This window comes from Capra hircus, chromosome 22 (genome assembly GCF_001704415.2).
Source record: "Capra hircus breed San Clemente chromosome 22, ASM170441v1, whole genome shotgun sequence".
Taxonomy (NCBI): Eukaryota; Metazoa; Chordata; class Mammalia; order Artiodactyla; family Bovidae; genus Capra; species Capra hircus.
Genome location: NC_030829.1, coordinates 48,603,990 through 48,618,671, shown reverse-complemented (window position 1 = coordinate 48,618,671; position 14,682 = coordinate 48,603,990). Strand labels below are relative to the sequence as shown.

At 58.7% G+C, this 14,682-nt stretch overlaps 1 protein-coding gene across 1 annotated transcript in view; it reads left to right on the top strand.

Annotated features, from left to right (window-relative positions):
* Positions 1 to 14,682, top strand: part of DNAH1 (dynein axonemal heavy chain 1) — a 77,153-nt gene that overhangs the window by 43,438 nt on the left and 19,033 nt on the right. The window contains exons 30-48 of the mRNA XM_018038291.1: positions 258 to 371; positions 812 to 961; positions 2,495 to 2,581; positions 2,716 to 2,902; positions 3,745 to 3,836; positions 4,370 to 4,524; positions 5,776 to 5,953; positions 6,654 to 6,848; positions 6,937 to 7,056; positions 7,286 to 7,444; positions 7,608 to 7,715; positions 8,801 to 8,941; positions 9,085 to 9,245; positions 9,635 to 9,792; positions 10,106 to 10,279; positions 11,043 to 11,081; positions 12,185 to 12,363; positions 13,611 to 13,841; positions 14,468 to 14,664. Coding sequence (XP_017893780.1) covers positions 258 to 371; positions 812 to 961; positions 2,495 to 2,581; positions 2,716 to 2,902; positions 3,745 to 3,836; positions 4,370 to 4,524; positions 5,776 to 5,953; positions 6,654 to 6,848; positions 6,937 to 7,056; positions 7,286 to 7,444; positions 7,608 to 7,715; positions 8,801 to 8,941; positions 9,085 to 9,245; positions 9,635 to 9,792; positions 10,106 to 10,279; positions 11,043 to 11,081; positions 12,185 to 12,363; positions 13,611 to 13,841; positions 14,468 to 14,664 — 2,825 coding nt within the window. The remainder of the gene's footprint in view (positions 1 to 257; positions 372 to 811; positions 962 to 2,494; positions 2,582 to 2,715; positions 2,903 to 3,744; positions 3,837 to 4,369; positions 4,525 to 5,775; positions 5,954 to 6,653; positions 6,849 to 6,936; positions 7,057 to 7,285; positions 7,445 to 7,607; positions 7,716 to 8,800; positions 8,942 to 9,084; positions 9,246 to 9,634; positions 9,793 to 10,105; positions 10,280 to 11,042; positions 11,082 to 12,184; positions 12,364 to 13,610; positions 13,842 to 14,467; positions 14,665 to 14,682) is intronic.

Below are 14,682 nucleotides of genomic sequence, written 5' to 3'. Positions count from 1 at the left end.
TGAGCTTGCCCAGGTCTAGGGAGAATCAGTGTCAGGAAATGGGGGTGGAAGTAGATGTGTGAAGACTGCAGGCAGCTGGGACCTGGGAGGCCAGAGGTGGCCACTGGGACCAGAGGTCTTAGGCCAGATCCTGGGAGAAGAGCCAATCCATGGTCAAGGGTCAGTCCAGGCTGACCCGTTATAGCCAGGACCATCAGTGGGATGAGGGTACCATCCAGGGCATGGGACAGGTGTGCCAGCCCCTCCCCACCCTGCAGGTGGAGCGCTTCATGTTTGAAGGCGTCGAGATCCCTCTCGTGCCGTCTTGCGCTGTGTTTATTACCATGAATCCGGGATACGCTGGCCGCACCGAGCTGCCTGATAACCTGAAGGTGAGTTCAGGCCTGGGATGGTCTGGAAGGCTGCTCAGGGCACTGGGAAACACCGGAGCTGTGGCCTGGGCTCGGAGATGCTCACACGCTTATGCAGGGACACAGCTGCTGGACATGAGGGACTGTGCTGCCCCATGGCAGCCCTCCTGCCAGGGGTCCCCCAGCCATGAAGAGGAAGGGCCAGGCTTGTCCTCAGGGCCTGGGAGAAGGCAAGGGCAGGTTCAAGTCAACACGGAGGACTGGTTTCTAATGGGCAGAGGGATCCACCCATAGGGGAGTACAAGCCTCAGCTATGGCAGGCACCGTGGAGGGAGGATCCAAGTGCTGGCAGGGGAGGAGGGCAGTGGAGCCGCCTTCTGAGGACCAGACAGTCCAGAAAGTGGGTGATGCTCTGGGAGGGGAGGTCGGCCTCTCCGTTCACGCAGTACCCTGTGCCCCAGGCACTCTTCCGACCTGTGGCCATGATGGTTCCGGATTATGCCATGATTGCGGAGATTTCTCTCTACTCCTTTGGCTTCAACGAGGCCAATGTGCTGGCCAAGAAGATCACGACCACCTTCAAGCTGTCCTCCGAGCAGCTCAGTTCCCAGGTAAGATCCTGCCCGGAGCAGGTTCCAGGGTCTGGGAGCCGCTGTCTTCTCCCTGCAACCCTCGGAGGTAGGAATCACACCCCCACCTCTCAGCTGAGGACACTGAGGTCCGAAGCAGCCAGGAGCCTGGCCAGGCTTGGTGTGCGCAGGGGAGCAGGAGCAGGATCCAGGAACAGATGGCCACTTGGGCTAGTGCAGGTACAAGGGAGGGTTGGCCAGTAAGAGCCCAAGCGCCACACAACCAAGGCTGGGGAACAGGCGCACCTAGGTTGCGTGGGACCAGAGGGGGACAGCCAGTCTCATCTCCCCTGGAGCCTCCCACCACGAGGGCTTGCCCCTCGGTGAGCTGGGCCTGCGTCTAGGGGTTGATGCTACTGGTTCAGGCACCGGCGCTAGTGGATGAACTTTCTGTCTGGGCTCCAGTCTCAAGCAGGCTGCCCCTTCACAGTAGCAGAGATGAGTCCCGACCCTGGGCTTAGATGCTACCAGCTTAGTTTCTTAATGGTCCCAGAAATAAGTCCCTGTTGTCACCCTCATGGGCCCTCTCTAGGTGACCTATTCAAGCATGAACAGCCATCCCTGTGGCTTGGGAGACTATATTTGCCTTTGGCCCGGTGGGACCTAGCAAAAACCATGGGCTAGAAGAGCAATCTATTACTAGGAAAAAGATCAGCTCCCCACGGAGTGCATCATGGTGTCAGCACCTCCACACACCCTTCTTTCTAACCATCTGCTTTCAAAAATGCCCCCACCAATCCCCAGTAACAGAGCCATTATCCTCCACATGGTTCTGGAAAGCACTCACCCCTTCCCAAGTGCTGAAGACCTGAAGCCAAGCCCAGTCTCTGCATCCAGCTCCAAGCCCGAGATTTCTGGGAAACATGCTGGTCTGTGGGTTGGGCCCACGTGTATGTAGCCTCATGGTCTGACACCATGGGGCAAAATGATGAGCTTGATATTTCTATCACACCTGCTCTATAATGGAGAGAGATGGACCCAGCAGCAACCGTGGGAAAAGCCATGGTAGCGTGGTCAAGAGGGTGGGTCTGGAGAGAGGTGATGTGTGTTAAAAGGAAGCGCAAAGGCCATCGAGGCCAGTCTTCTTGTGGCAGAGATGGGAAGCTCCTTCATTCTCAATGTAAATAAAACCTGAGTGCCTCCCTGCCCTTGGCACTGTGCTGAGTGGGCCCGCAGGGATAAGCCGTGACCAAGGCAGACGCCTCACCCCCAGGGTCCAGGAGGCAGGCAGGGTGCTGACGCCTCACCCCCAGGGTCCAGGAGGCAGGCAGGGTGCTGTCTCTGGTAACGGGAGCGCACGACTGGGGCAGTGGAGGAGAGACAGCAGAGGAGCGCGAAGCGCAGTGTGCAGCCCGGGCTGGGGTGCGAGTGGGTGCTGACAGCCTGCAAGGGGAGCGACATCAGCCACGAGCTGGGCGATGAGGCCTGGCCAGGTGTCAGGTGGGAGGCTGAGTGCTCCCCAGAAGCCCCAAGAGGGACAGTGCCCACCGCCCCTCCTCTTTTTGGTGGTGACAGGACCACTATGACTTCGGGATGAGAGCCGTGAAGACTGTGATCTCAGCTGCCGGCAACCTTAAGCGAGAAAACCCCAGCATGGACGAGGTGAGCTCCATTCAAAGAGGTGCCCAAGGGCTCCAGGGAGCTCTGGTGGCAGGGGTCTGGGGGGATGGGCCGTCCAGGGGGGCTCCGGAGCAGCTTGAGGGTCGAGGGTCATCTGACCTGGGCCTCTGCTGCAGGAGCTGATTTGCCTCCGGGCCATCCGAGACGTGAATGTGCCCAAGTTCCTGCAGGAGGACCTCAAGCTCTTCTCTGGGATCGTGTCTGACCTGTTCCCCACCATCAAGGAGGAGGAGGCTGACTACGGCATCCTGGACAAGGCCATCCGCCAGGCCTGCGAGAAGAGCAACCTGAAGGACGTGGATGGTGAGCCCTGGCCCTGCCCCGCAGTCCTGTGGGCACCAGAAGATGGCTAGGTCTGGCTATGCCAGGCTTGTAGTCCAGCCTCAGGGTCTCTCATGCCTGGCCAAGCATGCTGCGGGCTGAGGCTCTCTGCCCCTGTCTCCACTGGGACCCTTCAAGTGATGGGAGCTGAAGAAAAACTCTTTCCCCTTCACTCTCACATTCAACACTTCTGACACCAGAGGTGTGGGGTTTTACCTCAAACTCGTCCATTCTCTAACATGCCCGAGTGTTCTACAGGTCAGTTCAAATCTGGCACGAATCAGGGTCAGCACAGACCCCACAGGCTAAGGACTGAGTTCCACAAGACTGCACCCCCTTCAGACACCAGTCACGAGTGCGAGCTCCCCAGGTTACCCACGGCTTCTGTTCTGCTTGGCTACAGGTCACAGGTTCCCATGCCCCCTCCTCAGGCTTGATCATTTGCTAGAACAGCTCACAGAACTCAGGGAAACAGGAATGTTTGCCGGTTTATTGTTTTAAAAAGGATGTGATAAAGGACACAGGTAACAGCAGGGTGAAGGACTACACAGAGTGAGGTCTCCCCCATGCAGGTGGGGTGAGTCACCCTCCCAGCCCGGGGAGGTGCTCATCAGCCTGGAAGCTCTCCAGACGCTCTGTGCTCACAGAGGCTCAGGGCTTCACAGGCCTCTATGAGGTACGTACTACTGCCACCCCATTTCACAGATGAGGAAACTGAGGTGCGGGGAGTGAGGTAACCCACCAGAGGTCACAACGAACTAGTGGCAGAGCCAGGATCTAAGCCCCTACTCTGACCCCTTGGCCCCCCTGCCATGTCCCTCCAGGATTCCTGACCAAGTGCATCCAGCTCTACGAGACCACGGTGGTGCGGCACGGCCTCATGCTCGTCGGGCCCACAGGCTCCGGCAAGAGTAACGTAAGTGTTCCCTGTGCTGGACTGTAGGTCCTTGTCGGTTTTCTACTCTATTTATTTATCTGGGTGTGCCAGGTCTTAGTTGCATCATGTGGGATCTAGTTCCCTGACCAGGGATCAAGCGCGGGCCCCCTGTATTGGGAGCGTGGAGTCTTAGCCACTGGACTACTAGAGAAGTCCCTGATTATGTGCTTTAAATATAGCAATGTGTACATGTCAATCCCAAATTCCCAATCTACCCCTCCCCCTCGCCCTTCCCCTCTGGCAACCATAAATTCATTCTCTATATTCTAACATAAAATAAAAGTTTTTAAAAGAAAAAAAAAAATGAGTGACTTAAGTGGAGCCAAGCTGGGTGGCCCAGTGCCCACACAGTGGGCCTGAGGGCGGGGCAGCCTCAGCAGCAGGGGTCTTGGCCCCCGCTTGTGCCTCCTTGGGCCTTTAGGGCAACCCGCTGCTCCCTGAGGCCCACAGCCCATGCCAGCCGCGCTCTCTGGGGGGATTGGAGGCTCACTCTTGGCTGGCCATTTCCCCAGTGTTACAGAGTCCTGGCCGCCGCCATGACGTCACTGAAAGGGCAGCCATCCATCAGCGGCGGTGTGTACGAGCCCGTCAACTACTACGTGCTCAACCCCAAGTCCATCACAATGGGCCAGTTGTATGGGGAATTTGACCTGCTCACCCATGAGTGGTGAGTGGCCTGGGACCCTTCCAGTGACCGCTGTACTCCTAGACCTCTGCAGCCTGTGGGTCCCTGGCCCCCTCCCTCCCCAAGCTGAGTGGAATGTTGGAAGCTCTGGCTCTGGAGCCCAACTTCCTGGGACTCTTGACACCACTGTGCTTCCTCACTGAGTGCCACATCTCATCCCCACCACCCCGGACCGTTGTCCCTCACCTGCAAAGTCAGGATGAAAAATGACACCTCTCTTACGGGAGATGGCTGGGACAGTGTAGCACATGGCACGCACTCAGGGAAAGTTGACTATTATTGTCAGTACCCACGAGAGGCTGGTGCTCCCTCTTCGGGGCCTGTGCTCCCAGGCTGAGGTGTACCTTTTAGGGGGAAGTGCATGGAGCTGATTAGAGGCCCACCAGTCAGCACTAGAAGGTTTTCTCTGGGGCGATTCTGTTTTTCCAGAGAAGTCTCCAGTCTCCTGCTGGGGTATCTTCTTGGCCCCAGTGTTCTGGGAAGCCAGTGGGGAGTGGGCACTGGAGAAGGGCAGCCACCTGTCTTTCCAAACATGGGCCTGTCCAGCTTCCCCCGTTTCGGGTGAAGGGTCTCAATCACAGCCACTCCAGGCTCTTGTGTGGGCATCCTGGGGTCTGGTGACCAGACCAGAAAAATGCCCTTCTACCCACCCGCTTCCCTGGCATTTATTTGGTGCCTCTGAAGTCTGAGCCTTCCTGGGTCTGTGGCAGGAACTAGAGGCATCTCGTGATGCTGCTTTCTCCAAGAGGTCATTTTCCCCTTCTCCGCCTCTGTGCGTCTTCTGGGACCGTCTGGGCCTCTGCTTCTGTGTTCCCTCCTGCCCATCTTCCTTTTCTTTTGAGGGTATCACTTCCCATCTTCCTTTAATGTAACTTTAGTGAGGACTCAGCAGGGAGAGGAGGAGGGCATGGCAACCCACTCCAGTATTCTTGCCTGGAGAATCCCCATGGACAGAGCAGCCTGGTGGGCTACAGTCCACGGGGTCACAAAGAGTCAGACATGACTGAATGACTAACCACAGCACAGCAGGGAGAGAATATAACCACATGTTTTCATTGTATCATATTACACCAAAAAGTCCTATTTTCCCTACTATAATTTTTAAATGAATGAAGGTACTTAAGACAAAAAAAAAAAAAAAAAACCACAGAGCAGAACCAGCCTGGATCCCTGGGAGCCGGCTGTGCCCTTCCTCCCTGGCACCCACGGCCCTCCTCTCTCTGGTGGCTGCAGGACAGATGGGATCTTCTCCTCCCTCATCCGGATGGGGGCCATCAGCTCCGACAACAGCAAGAAGTGGTACATGTTCGACGGGCCGGTGGACGCCGTCTGGATTGAGAACATGAACACGGTGCTGGACGACAACAAGAAGCTGTGCCTCAGCTCCGGGGAGATCATCAAGCTCACAGAGGTCCATCCGCCTGTCCACTCACCCCGCTGTCCTCTGCAACTGGGTGGGCCCAGGGGCCACACCAGGCTGGCCAAGCCTCACCCCCTCAACCCTTTCCTCTCCGGGCCGTGGCACCCTCCCCATCCCCAGGCTCCTGAACCTGAGGCACGTCCCGTGCAGTTGCTTGGGGCTTCCCTTGCGGCAGACCCACTTTCTGCAATGCTCTCAGCCCAGGACGAACACCTCAGTCTCAGCTGATGTTGCCCTGTGCTTCCCAGGCCCACTCACAGCCATTTTGGCCCAGATTGGCTCAGGCATCCTGGCAATGTGCCTGGAGTCCAGCATACAGGTGGTACAGAGGCCAGTGTGAGCCTGTGTCCATGTACAGGTTGAGTTCTCTGGAGCAGAGCACACAGCTCCCATCAGATCTCCCAAGGGCTCCAGAGACCCCCAAAATGCCCTAACCCCAGGCTGGCCAGAGGGCTTCCAGGAATCTCCCGACTTAGGCTCCTCCCCGAGGCTCCAGCGAGAGCCACATGATCAGCTGAGGCCCAAGGGTTCCTGCCTTTGCTCCTACCTCAGCACTGAGCCTGGCCCACCACCTGCCCCAGGGCCTGCCCACTGTTGCAGGATGGGCAGCCCCTCCCCATGGCCCTGCAGCCCTTTCCCCTGCCCTGGGGGCCAGCAGCTGTCCCGCTCACGCAGTTCGTCTTGGTGGCAGGCGATGACCATGATGTTCGAGGTGCAAGACCTGGCGGTGGCCTCCCCAGCCACAGTCTCCCGCTGCGGCATGGTGTACCTGGAGCCTAGCATCCTGGGGCTCATGCCCTTCGTCGAGTGCTGGCTGAAGCGTCTCCCTGCCTTACTCAGGCCCTTTGAGGAGCAGTTCAAGTCCCTCTTTATCTCCTTCCTGGAGGTGAGGGAGGCCACAGTGGCCAGCCCAGATGGGGGCAGCCGGGTGCTATGGCCAGCATCCACAGGAGTGGGGTGCCTGTCCTCTGCAGGAGTCCCTCGCTTTCGTCCGGTCCTTGGTGAAGGAAGTGATCACCTCAACCAACAGCAACCTGACCATGAGTCTCCTCAAGCTGCTGGACTGCTTCTTCAAGCCCTTCCTGCCCAAAGAAGTGAGACACTGAGTGGTGGACTGCAGCCTGCTCACTCCTGCCCTGCTTGCCTCTCCCGAGGGCCCCGAATCCCAAGTTCCGCTTCCTGCAAGAGAGAATCGGATTGGCTCACGTGGTTCATGCATGGGACACCGCCGTCCGGTCTGCTGCAGAGGCTAAGGGACGATCCCTGCCCCCACCCCCTTGGCTTCCTCAGGCCACTCAGTTCTGCCCCTGCCTCTGTCCTCAGGGCCTCAAGAAGATGCCGTCCGAGAAGCTGAGCCGCATCCCTGAGCTGATCGAGCCCTGGTTCATCTTCTCCCTTGTCTGGAGTGTGGGCGCCACGGGGGACAGCACTAGCCGCAACAGCTTCAGCCACTGGCTGAGAATCAAGATGGAGACAGAAAACGTGAGAGGCAGCCGCCCCTGGGCTGGGGTGCAAGGGCTGGGACGCGTATGCTGAATGCTGGGTGCTGTGGGGCTGTCCCCCAGGCTCAGGCCCAGGGCCAACAAGTAGCCACGTAAGCAACTGGGCCTCATCACCTGTTTATTTCCCCCCTGATCCCTCACAGATGGCCTTGCTCTTCCCAGAGGAGGGGCTGGTGTTTGATTACAGGCTGGAGGATGGTGGCATCAGCAGCACCAGTGACGAAGACGATGAGGAGGAGGAGGGCAAGCAGGTGACGGAGGCCTGGTCCCAGGAACAGCACGGGGAGGGGGGAAGGGACGGAGGCAGTCAGGTGGTGGCTGTCCTACTCAATGGCTGCAGAGGGGAGGCCCTGTTGATGGCCACAGATGTCACGCTTGGGTTATTTGCATCATCTCATGAATCCTCACAGACCCGCAGGGTGGTTACTACTGGGTCCATTTCCAAAACAAGGAAACTGGGGCTCAGAACAGTCACACCCAGCTCGTTGGTGTCAGAGCTGGCCTTGAACCTGGGACTGGGGGATGACAGAGTGCCTCCCTTCCCAACCATGTCTACTGCCTGTCCCATCCTGCTTCTGAGCCCAGGGATTCATTCAACCCCATTTGCCCAGAATTGGGGCTCCCCAAGAGTGGAAGAGTAAGCCCCCATGGCCTGTCGCAGTGTCCCCATCGCTCCTCTCAGCCAGCAAGGGCTCCATGAGCCTACCCTCGTGGCAGCAGGACCCCAGCCCAGAAGGAGGAGTGGCCAGAGGCACCTCAGAGGTGGTCGCCACACACAGTCCTGCCAGGGGTCTCACACATATGAGTCTAACCATCAGTACCATCCCCAGTGGGACATGTTGATTTGACCACAGAGAGAGAGGTCTGCAAGTTGAGTCAGGGCTGTGGGTGGGTGAAGGGATTCATGCAGTGGGGGATGGTAGGGGAGACCAGGCCAGGTGACTTCTCAGTGTCCAGATGATGCCAGCCCCACAGTTGTGGCCCCCACACGCTTGGGAAGCCTAAAGTTGACAGCAAAGATCTTTGCCTTCTGGGTTGTCCAGTTCCCGGAGGACTTTCCTCATATGCAGAGACCCAGGGATTGGCCCCACTGGAGGTAACTGGATGCAGTGAAGCCTTCACTTGGGCAGCTGTGTGCAGAGACCCCCGGATTCCTGGAGGTTTGTTCTGGGAGTCCTCCGCCCTGTGCATAAAGCAGGGCAGAGGGATTCCTATTTCTGTCAGAAGCAGCCCCTCCGCTGGACCTCCTTGCCCGACAGTGCAGCTCCTTGCCCTCTTGGTACACTCGGCCTGGACGGGAACGAGGAGAGGTTTCAGGCCCGCCCTGTGGTTCCAGGTCGCCTGGGTGAAGTGGATGGACTCCTCCACCACATTCACGATGGTGCCAGACACCAACTATTGCAGCATCATCGTGCCAACCATGGACACCATCCAGATGTCCTACCTGCTAGACTTGCTGCTCACCAACCACAAGCCCGTGAGTGCCCCCGCCACCCCAGCCTCCCCGCGCCCCAGGGCCTAGGCCGGGAGTGACCGGCCTCCTGCACTCACAGGGCAGTACCTCCTACCGCGCATTGGGCCCTGTGAGAACGCTCTGACCCCGTGACCCCCCGCTCCTAGGTGCTGTGTGTCGGGCCCACGGGCACAGGGAAGACGCTCACCATCTCCAACAAACTCCTCAAAAACCTGCCACTCCAGTACATCAGCCACTTCCTTACCTTCTCTGCCCGCACCTCGGCCAACCAAACCCAGGACCTCATCGACAGCAAGCTGGACAAGAGGCAGGCCCACTGGCTCCCTCCTGGGTCCCCATGTCCCCCAGCCTGGCTCAGCCAGCTGCTGTGTTCCCTCCCCTCCTGGGTGGGCCCTAGGTGCCCTTGTACCCTTCTCCTATCAGGAATTCTCCTGAGCCCTTCTGTGGGCACCCTCCCTGGGCCAGGTACTTGGGTATGGCTCGTTATGCATCTGCCTGGAGGCAAGACTCAGGACAGCCAGATGTGATGTCCCAGGACACTCAGAATGAGACAAGGAGCTCCTCAAGAGGCCCAGCGATTTGGGGGAGGCCGAAGTCAGTGAGGGCCTCCCAGAGGTGGAGCTGCCATCCTGCAGCCCTGGACTCCCTGAGCACCGGGTGCCGTGTGCCCTGGGCTCACACGGCCCCTCCCCGCAGGCGGAAAGGTGTGTTCGGGCCCCCCCTGGGGCGCAACTTCATCTTCTTCATCGATGACCTGAACATGCCAGCCTTGGAGACCTATGGTGCCCAGCCACCCATTGAGCTGTTGCGCCAGTGGATGGACCACGGCGGCTGGTATGACCGCAAGATCATCGGTGCGTATGTTCGGCCTGGGCCAGGGGATGGAGTGGGGTGTGCTGGTCAGAGCCCAGGCCCACAGACTCATAGAGGGTCCACAAAAGTGTCCTAATCTCTTTTTAAAGCAAGGGAGAAATGAACATTTTCCCAGAGCATTTGAAATGTATGATATTAATGCATTTGTCTATGTACCAATGCTGTTATGAAGTATAACTAAAAAAAAAAAATTTTAATGGAGGAGGAGGTCCATGAAGGTGGAAGTGCTCAGGGTCCACAGAAGCCTTAATATAGCCCCTGGCAGGGCCTTCTGACTTCCTACTCCCACTCCAGGAGCCTTCAAGCAGCTGGTGGACATCAACTTTGTCTGTGCCATGGGCCCCCCTGGTGGAGGCAGAAATGCCGTCACCCCACGGTTGACCCGCCACTTCAACTACCTGTCCTTTGCTGAGATGGATGACATCAGCAAGAAGCGCATCTTCTCCACCATCCTGGGCAGCTGGGTGGGTAAGTACCGGGCAGGAGTGGGGAGGGCCGTGGGCTCCAGCAGAAGCCCAGGTCCAGTGAGCCACACTGGGAAGAGCGGGGGTGGCCGAACCACTGGCTCCACCCCTTACTCAGCTCTCTTACCTCTGGCCAGTTTAATGAGCCGCTCTGAGCCAGAGTTTCTTCATCTAAAGTGGGTGACAATGTTAGTGCCCATCACCCCAGGTTGTGAAGGTTAAATAAGACATTGCATGTAGAGCATCTGGTATGAAGCTGGCACGTGGAAACTGCTGAATATATGATTCATACATACGCAAACATGTATGTTCCCCCATATAAGCACACACACGTATGTTAGACTCTCTAGTGGAGAGATGTTATTGATACTTTTGAGCATGAGGAAATACCACCAAGATAGAGTGAACAAAGTGGTCCTTCTCTTCCATGAGGCTTGAAGAAAGGTCTGCCCCTGGATGCATTTTCCCCCAACCAGTCGACTTCCCACCAAGAACATGCTCTGACCTTTGAACTCCACTTGGCACTGTGCCAGGTGGTGAGTGAGGGGAGTCAGGCCTTCCCTTCTCTGGCCTGCCCTGGCCTGCCTCCAGGGACTATAGGCCAGAACTTGCCTCCATGCCCAGCTTAGGGGTGGGGCCATGTGGCTCTGAGGAGGGGATGGTGGTCAGGGGCTGCTCCGGGGCTGCTCAGCTGGGTATAGCTGGTCAAAGGGGGCAGCAAGTGGCTCACCTGACTCTGAGCCCTTGTCTCTCCCTCAACCCTCTAGATGGACTCCTTGGAGAAAAGAGTTACCGGGAGCCCGTGCGTAAGTGTAGTGCCCGGTACCCTGGGCAGGGCCTGGAGGGGTCAAGGGCCCTTGTTCCAGGGGCAGCCCTGGACTCAAGTTGGATGTGGCTGAGGCTTGGGTCCCAGGGGCCACAGTGAGCCCTCCTCAGGCTCCTGTGACCTCGGGACAGTGCCGGAGCAAAGGTCGCCCCGCACTGACGGCCTCCAGAGGGTCAGTCACCTGTTGCGTGGCTGGCCAGGGCCTGGGCCCATGCCTATCCCATAGTAGAAGCAAGATGAGTGTCCCTCCTCCAGTTCTGAGCCTGCTTGGCCCCTCAGGGCCTCAGGTCTCTGCTCCCATGCACTCCTGAGCAAGGCCTCCCCAGCATTTAAATCAAATGTCCCAACCCCGGCTTATTCAGTCTCCTGTTAACTGGTCGGAGTCTGTCTTCCTCACCAAGAATGGCAGCTTATTGGGGTAAGAAGTGTGTCTGCGGGGGCCACCCCCTGTGCCCAGCACCTAAAACAGTCCCTGTATTAACAGAGGAGCCCACGTTAGGGGTAGTGAGCCCTTCTGCCCCTTCTTTGCCTTTTTTCCTCTTTGTGGAGGCTCTCTCTGCCCCAAATTCCCCCTGACAGAATTTTGGTTCCCAGCAAAAAACTGGATAGTTTTCAGAGCACAAGCAAATAGATTGTGTTAGTGGTAAAAATGCAAGGGGCTGATAGGCCCCCACAGTCCTGGCTGAGCCCCGCTTCCACACCCACGGCAGTGCACTCCTTACCCCGTGTGGGCCACACACCCCTCCCCACGCATGGCCCCAGGCAGCACATTTCATTCGGGTCTGGCCCCATTAGTGTCTCCAATTCCACAACTGTATCCCAACACCTCCAACACAGGGACAGGCTAGGTCAGTGATAAAGATATAGAAGTAGGGAGCTCCCAGTGAGAGATTCCTCACCCCATGGTGGGGGTCACCAGGAAGACCTTGTCAGAGGTAGCATCTGAGAGGGCTGCGGGGCATGGGGTGGCAGGGGGTTGGGGGGCAGGGGTCCAAGCCTGCAGGCTGGGGAAAGGCGTGTGTGAAGGACACAGCCCCGGATCTGCAGGGGCCGTGACCCAGGTCCACTCTCTCGTTCCTTCAGCTGGGGCCCCCCACATCGCCCACTTCACGGATCCCCTCGTGGAAGCCACCATCATGGTGTACTCCACCATCACCTCCCAGCTGCTGCCCACCCCGGCCAAGTCCCACTACACCTTCAACCTGCGGGACCTCTCCAAGGTCTTCCAGGGAATGCTCATGGCCGACCCAGCCAAGGTCGAGGTGAGGACTGGTGGGCCCCCTCCCCAGTGTCCAGTAGCGAGTGCCCACACTGCCCTCATGGTGCTCCCATGTTTTAGGCCTTCCTGATCAACTCCTCAGCCTTAATCTGGTCAGGCCCTGGGGCTGGGGGCAGAACTTGGCATCGGCAGGTGCCAAGCCCCCAGGAGCTTCATCCAGCTGAGTCCCATCTTGCTGGTGAAATCCATGCCTAGGATAGTGGCTGTGATGGGGCCACACAAAAGCAGGAGCCAGGCCTCGGCAAGGCCTGATCGGTTCCTGATGGCAGCCCAGGGTGTGAGAAAACTGGGGGCAGAGTCCATGGGGTGCCTTCTAGAAACCGAAGGTGCCAGGGGAAGGAGCAGGCGTGCAGCAGGGAGCAGTGTCAGGGGTGCTGGGTGCCTGTGCAGCTCCGGGGCTGCAGCGGGAGAGTCCTGGAGGTGATGGGAGCCGGGGCTTGGAGGGCGCAGATGTGCACTTTGGAATGGGGGATGGGTGGGTCAGTGCATGCGGGCCCGGTGTCTAAGGGACAGGGTGAACAAGACAGAAACGAGCCGTAGCCCTCCAAGCCCCAGGCAAAGGGGTCGAGAAAAGAGCCCGGGGGCTTCCTGAGGCCAGTCCCGTCACCTGGGGAAAGGCGGGAAAGTCAGCACAGAGGCAGCAGCAGGATGTGGACAGTGTCAGAGGGGGATTGGGGGTCAAGTGAGGGGTTAGATGTGGGCTGTCAGGAAGGTATAAGGAGTCAGGCATCCCTCCGAGGCCCTGGGTTTGGGAGCTGTGGGGACTCTGAAAACTGTGCTAAGTCACTTCAGTCATAACTGACTCTTTGTGACCCCACGGACTATAGCCTGCCAGGCTCTTCTGTCCGAGGGATTCTCCAGGCAAGAATACTGGAGCAGGTTGCCATTTCTTTCTTTCTCTGGGGGATCTTCCTGACCCAAGGATCAAACTTGAGTCTCTATGTCTCCTGTATTGGCAGGCATGTTCTTTAACACTAGTACCACCTAGGAAGCCTGGGGTGAGGGGGTACCCTGAAGCTAAAGGAGCTGGGTGCCCAGCTGGCACAGCTGGACCTGAAGCTGGGGGTGGCGGTGGAGAGGCCAGGGCAGCAGTGTGGGGACTGCGTTCTCCATGGGTCAGCAGACACTCAGGGTCCTGCCAGGTCCCGGTGGGAGAGCCAGGCCCAGGTCGGGGCCCCTGGTGCGTTGAGAGGTGGCTGAGGGCGGGCACTGACGCCAGGGTGGCCGCAGGACAAGGTGCAGCTGCTGCGCCTGTGGTACCACGAGAACTGCCGCGTGTTCCGCGACCGCCTGGTGAACGACGAGGACCGTGACTGGTTCGACAAGCTCCTGGAGAGCCACATGGATGAGTGGGAGGTGGGCTTTGAAGAGGTCTGCCCCTTCCAGCCCATCCTCTACGGGGACTTCATGTCGCCAGGCTCCGACGTCAAGTCCTACGAGCTCATCACCAATGAGAGGAAGGTGAGGGTCCTGGGGGGCCCTAGCCCTGGGACCCCGGCCCTCTGTGGCCACTGCTAAGAGACCACCACCCTCTGACCAGAGGGTTGGACACTGGTCTGGAAGGCCAGCTCAGGGACTTCAGCAGTTGCCTCTCTGAGTCCCCGTCTCCTCACCTGTCAAACGGATGCAGGAGCCCCCGGTTGGCCCTTTCCTGAGGGCAAGCCTGTGGTTCAGCTGAGACCGGCTCCATAACTGGGGACACACTAAGCCCGTTTGAGGGGCTGTCATCCACCCATAGAGCTGCAGCAGGGACCCTGGGGCCACGAGTCTTGAGTCAAGACCCCAGGGCGGCAGAATGAAGCTGAGTGGGTGGGGCTCCTGGTGGTTTCTCCCCACACAGATCCTTTCTAGGTCTCAGTAGCTCCCCTGGGGCCCCAGGTTGGTACGTCCTGGGGAGCGCTGGAGGCAGCAGACAGCTCTTTGAGCCCACCCTCAGGCCTCATTCACCCGGCATCTGAAGGCCCAACATCCCTCCATGCGCAGAGGAGCCAGGGAAGGGGGGGATATGCTCCCTGTCGGGGGGGACAGGGCACACAGGGACAGAAGGAGGACCCAGCTGTTCCCATTCCCCACACCCCTGCCCCCAGATGATGCAGGTGATCGAGGAGTACATGGAAGACTACAACCAGATCAACACAGCCAAGCTGAGGCTGGTGCTCTTCATGGACGCCATGAGTCATGTCTGCCGCATCAGCCGCACCCTGCGCCAGGCGCTGGGCAACGCACTCCTCCTGGGCGTGGGTGGCAGCGGCCGGAGCTCCCTCACGAGACTGGCCTCGCACATGTGAGGGCCCCCAGGCAT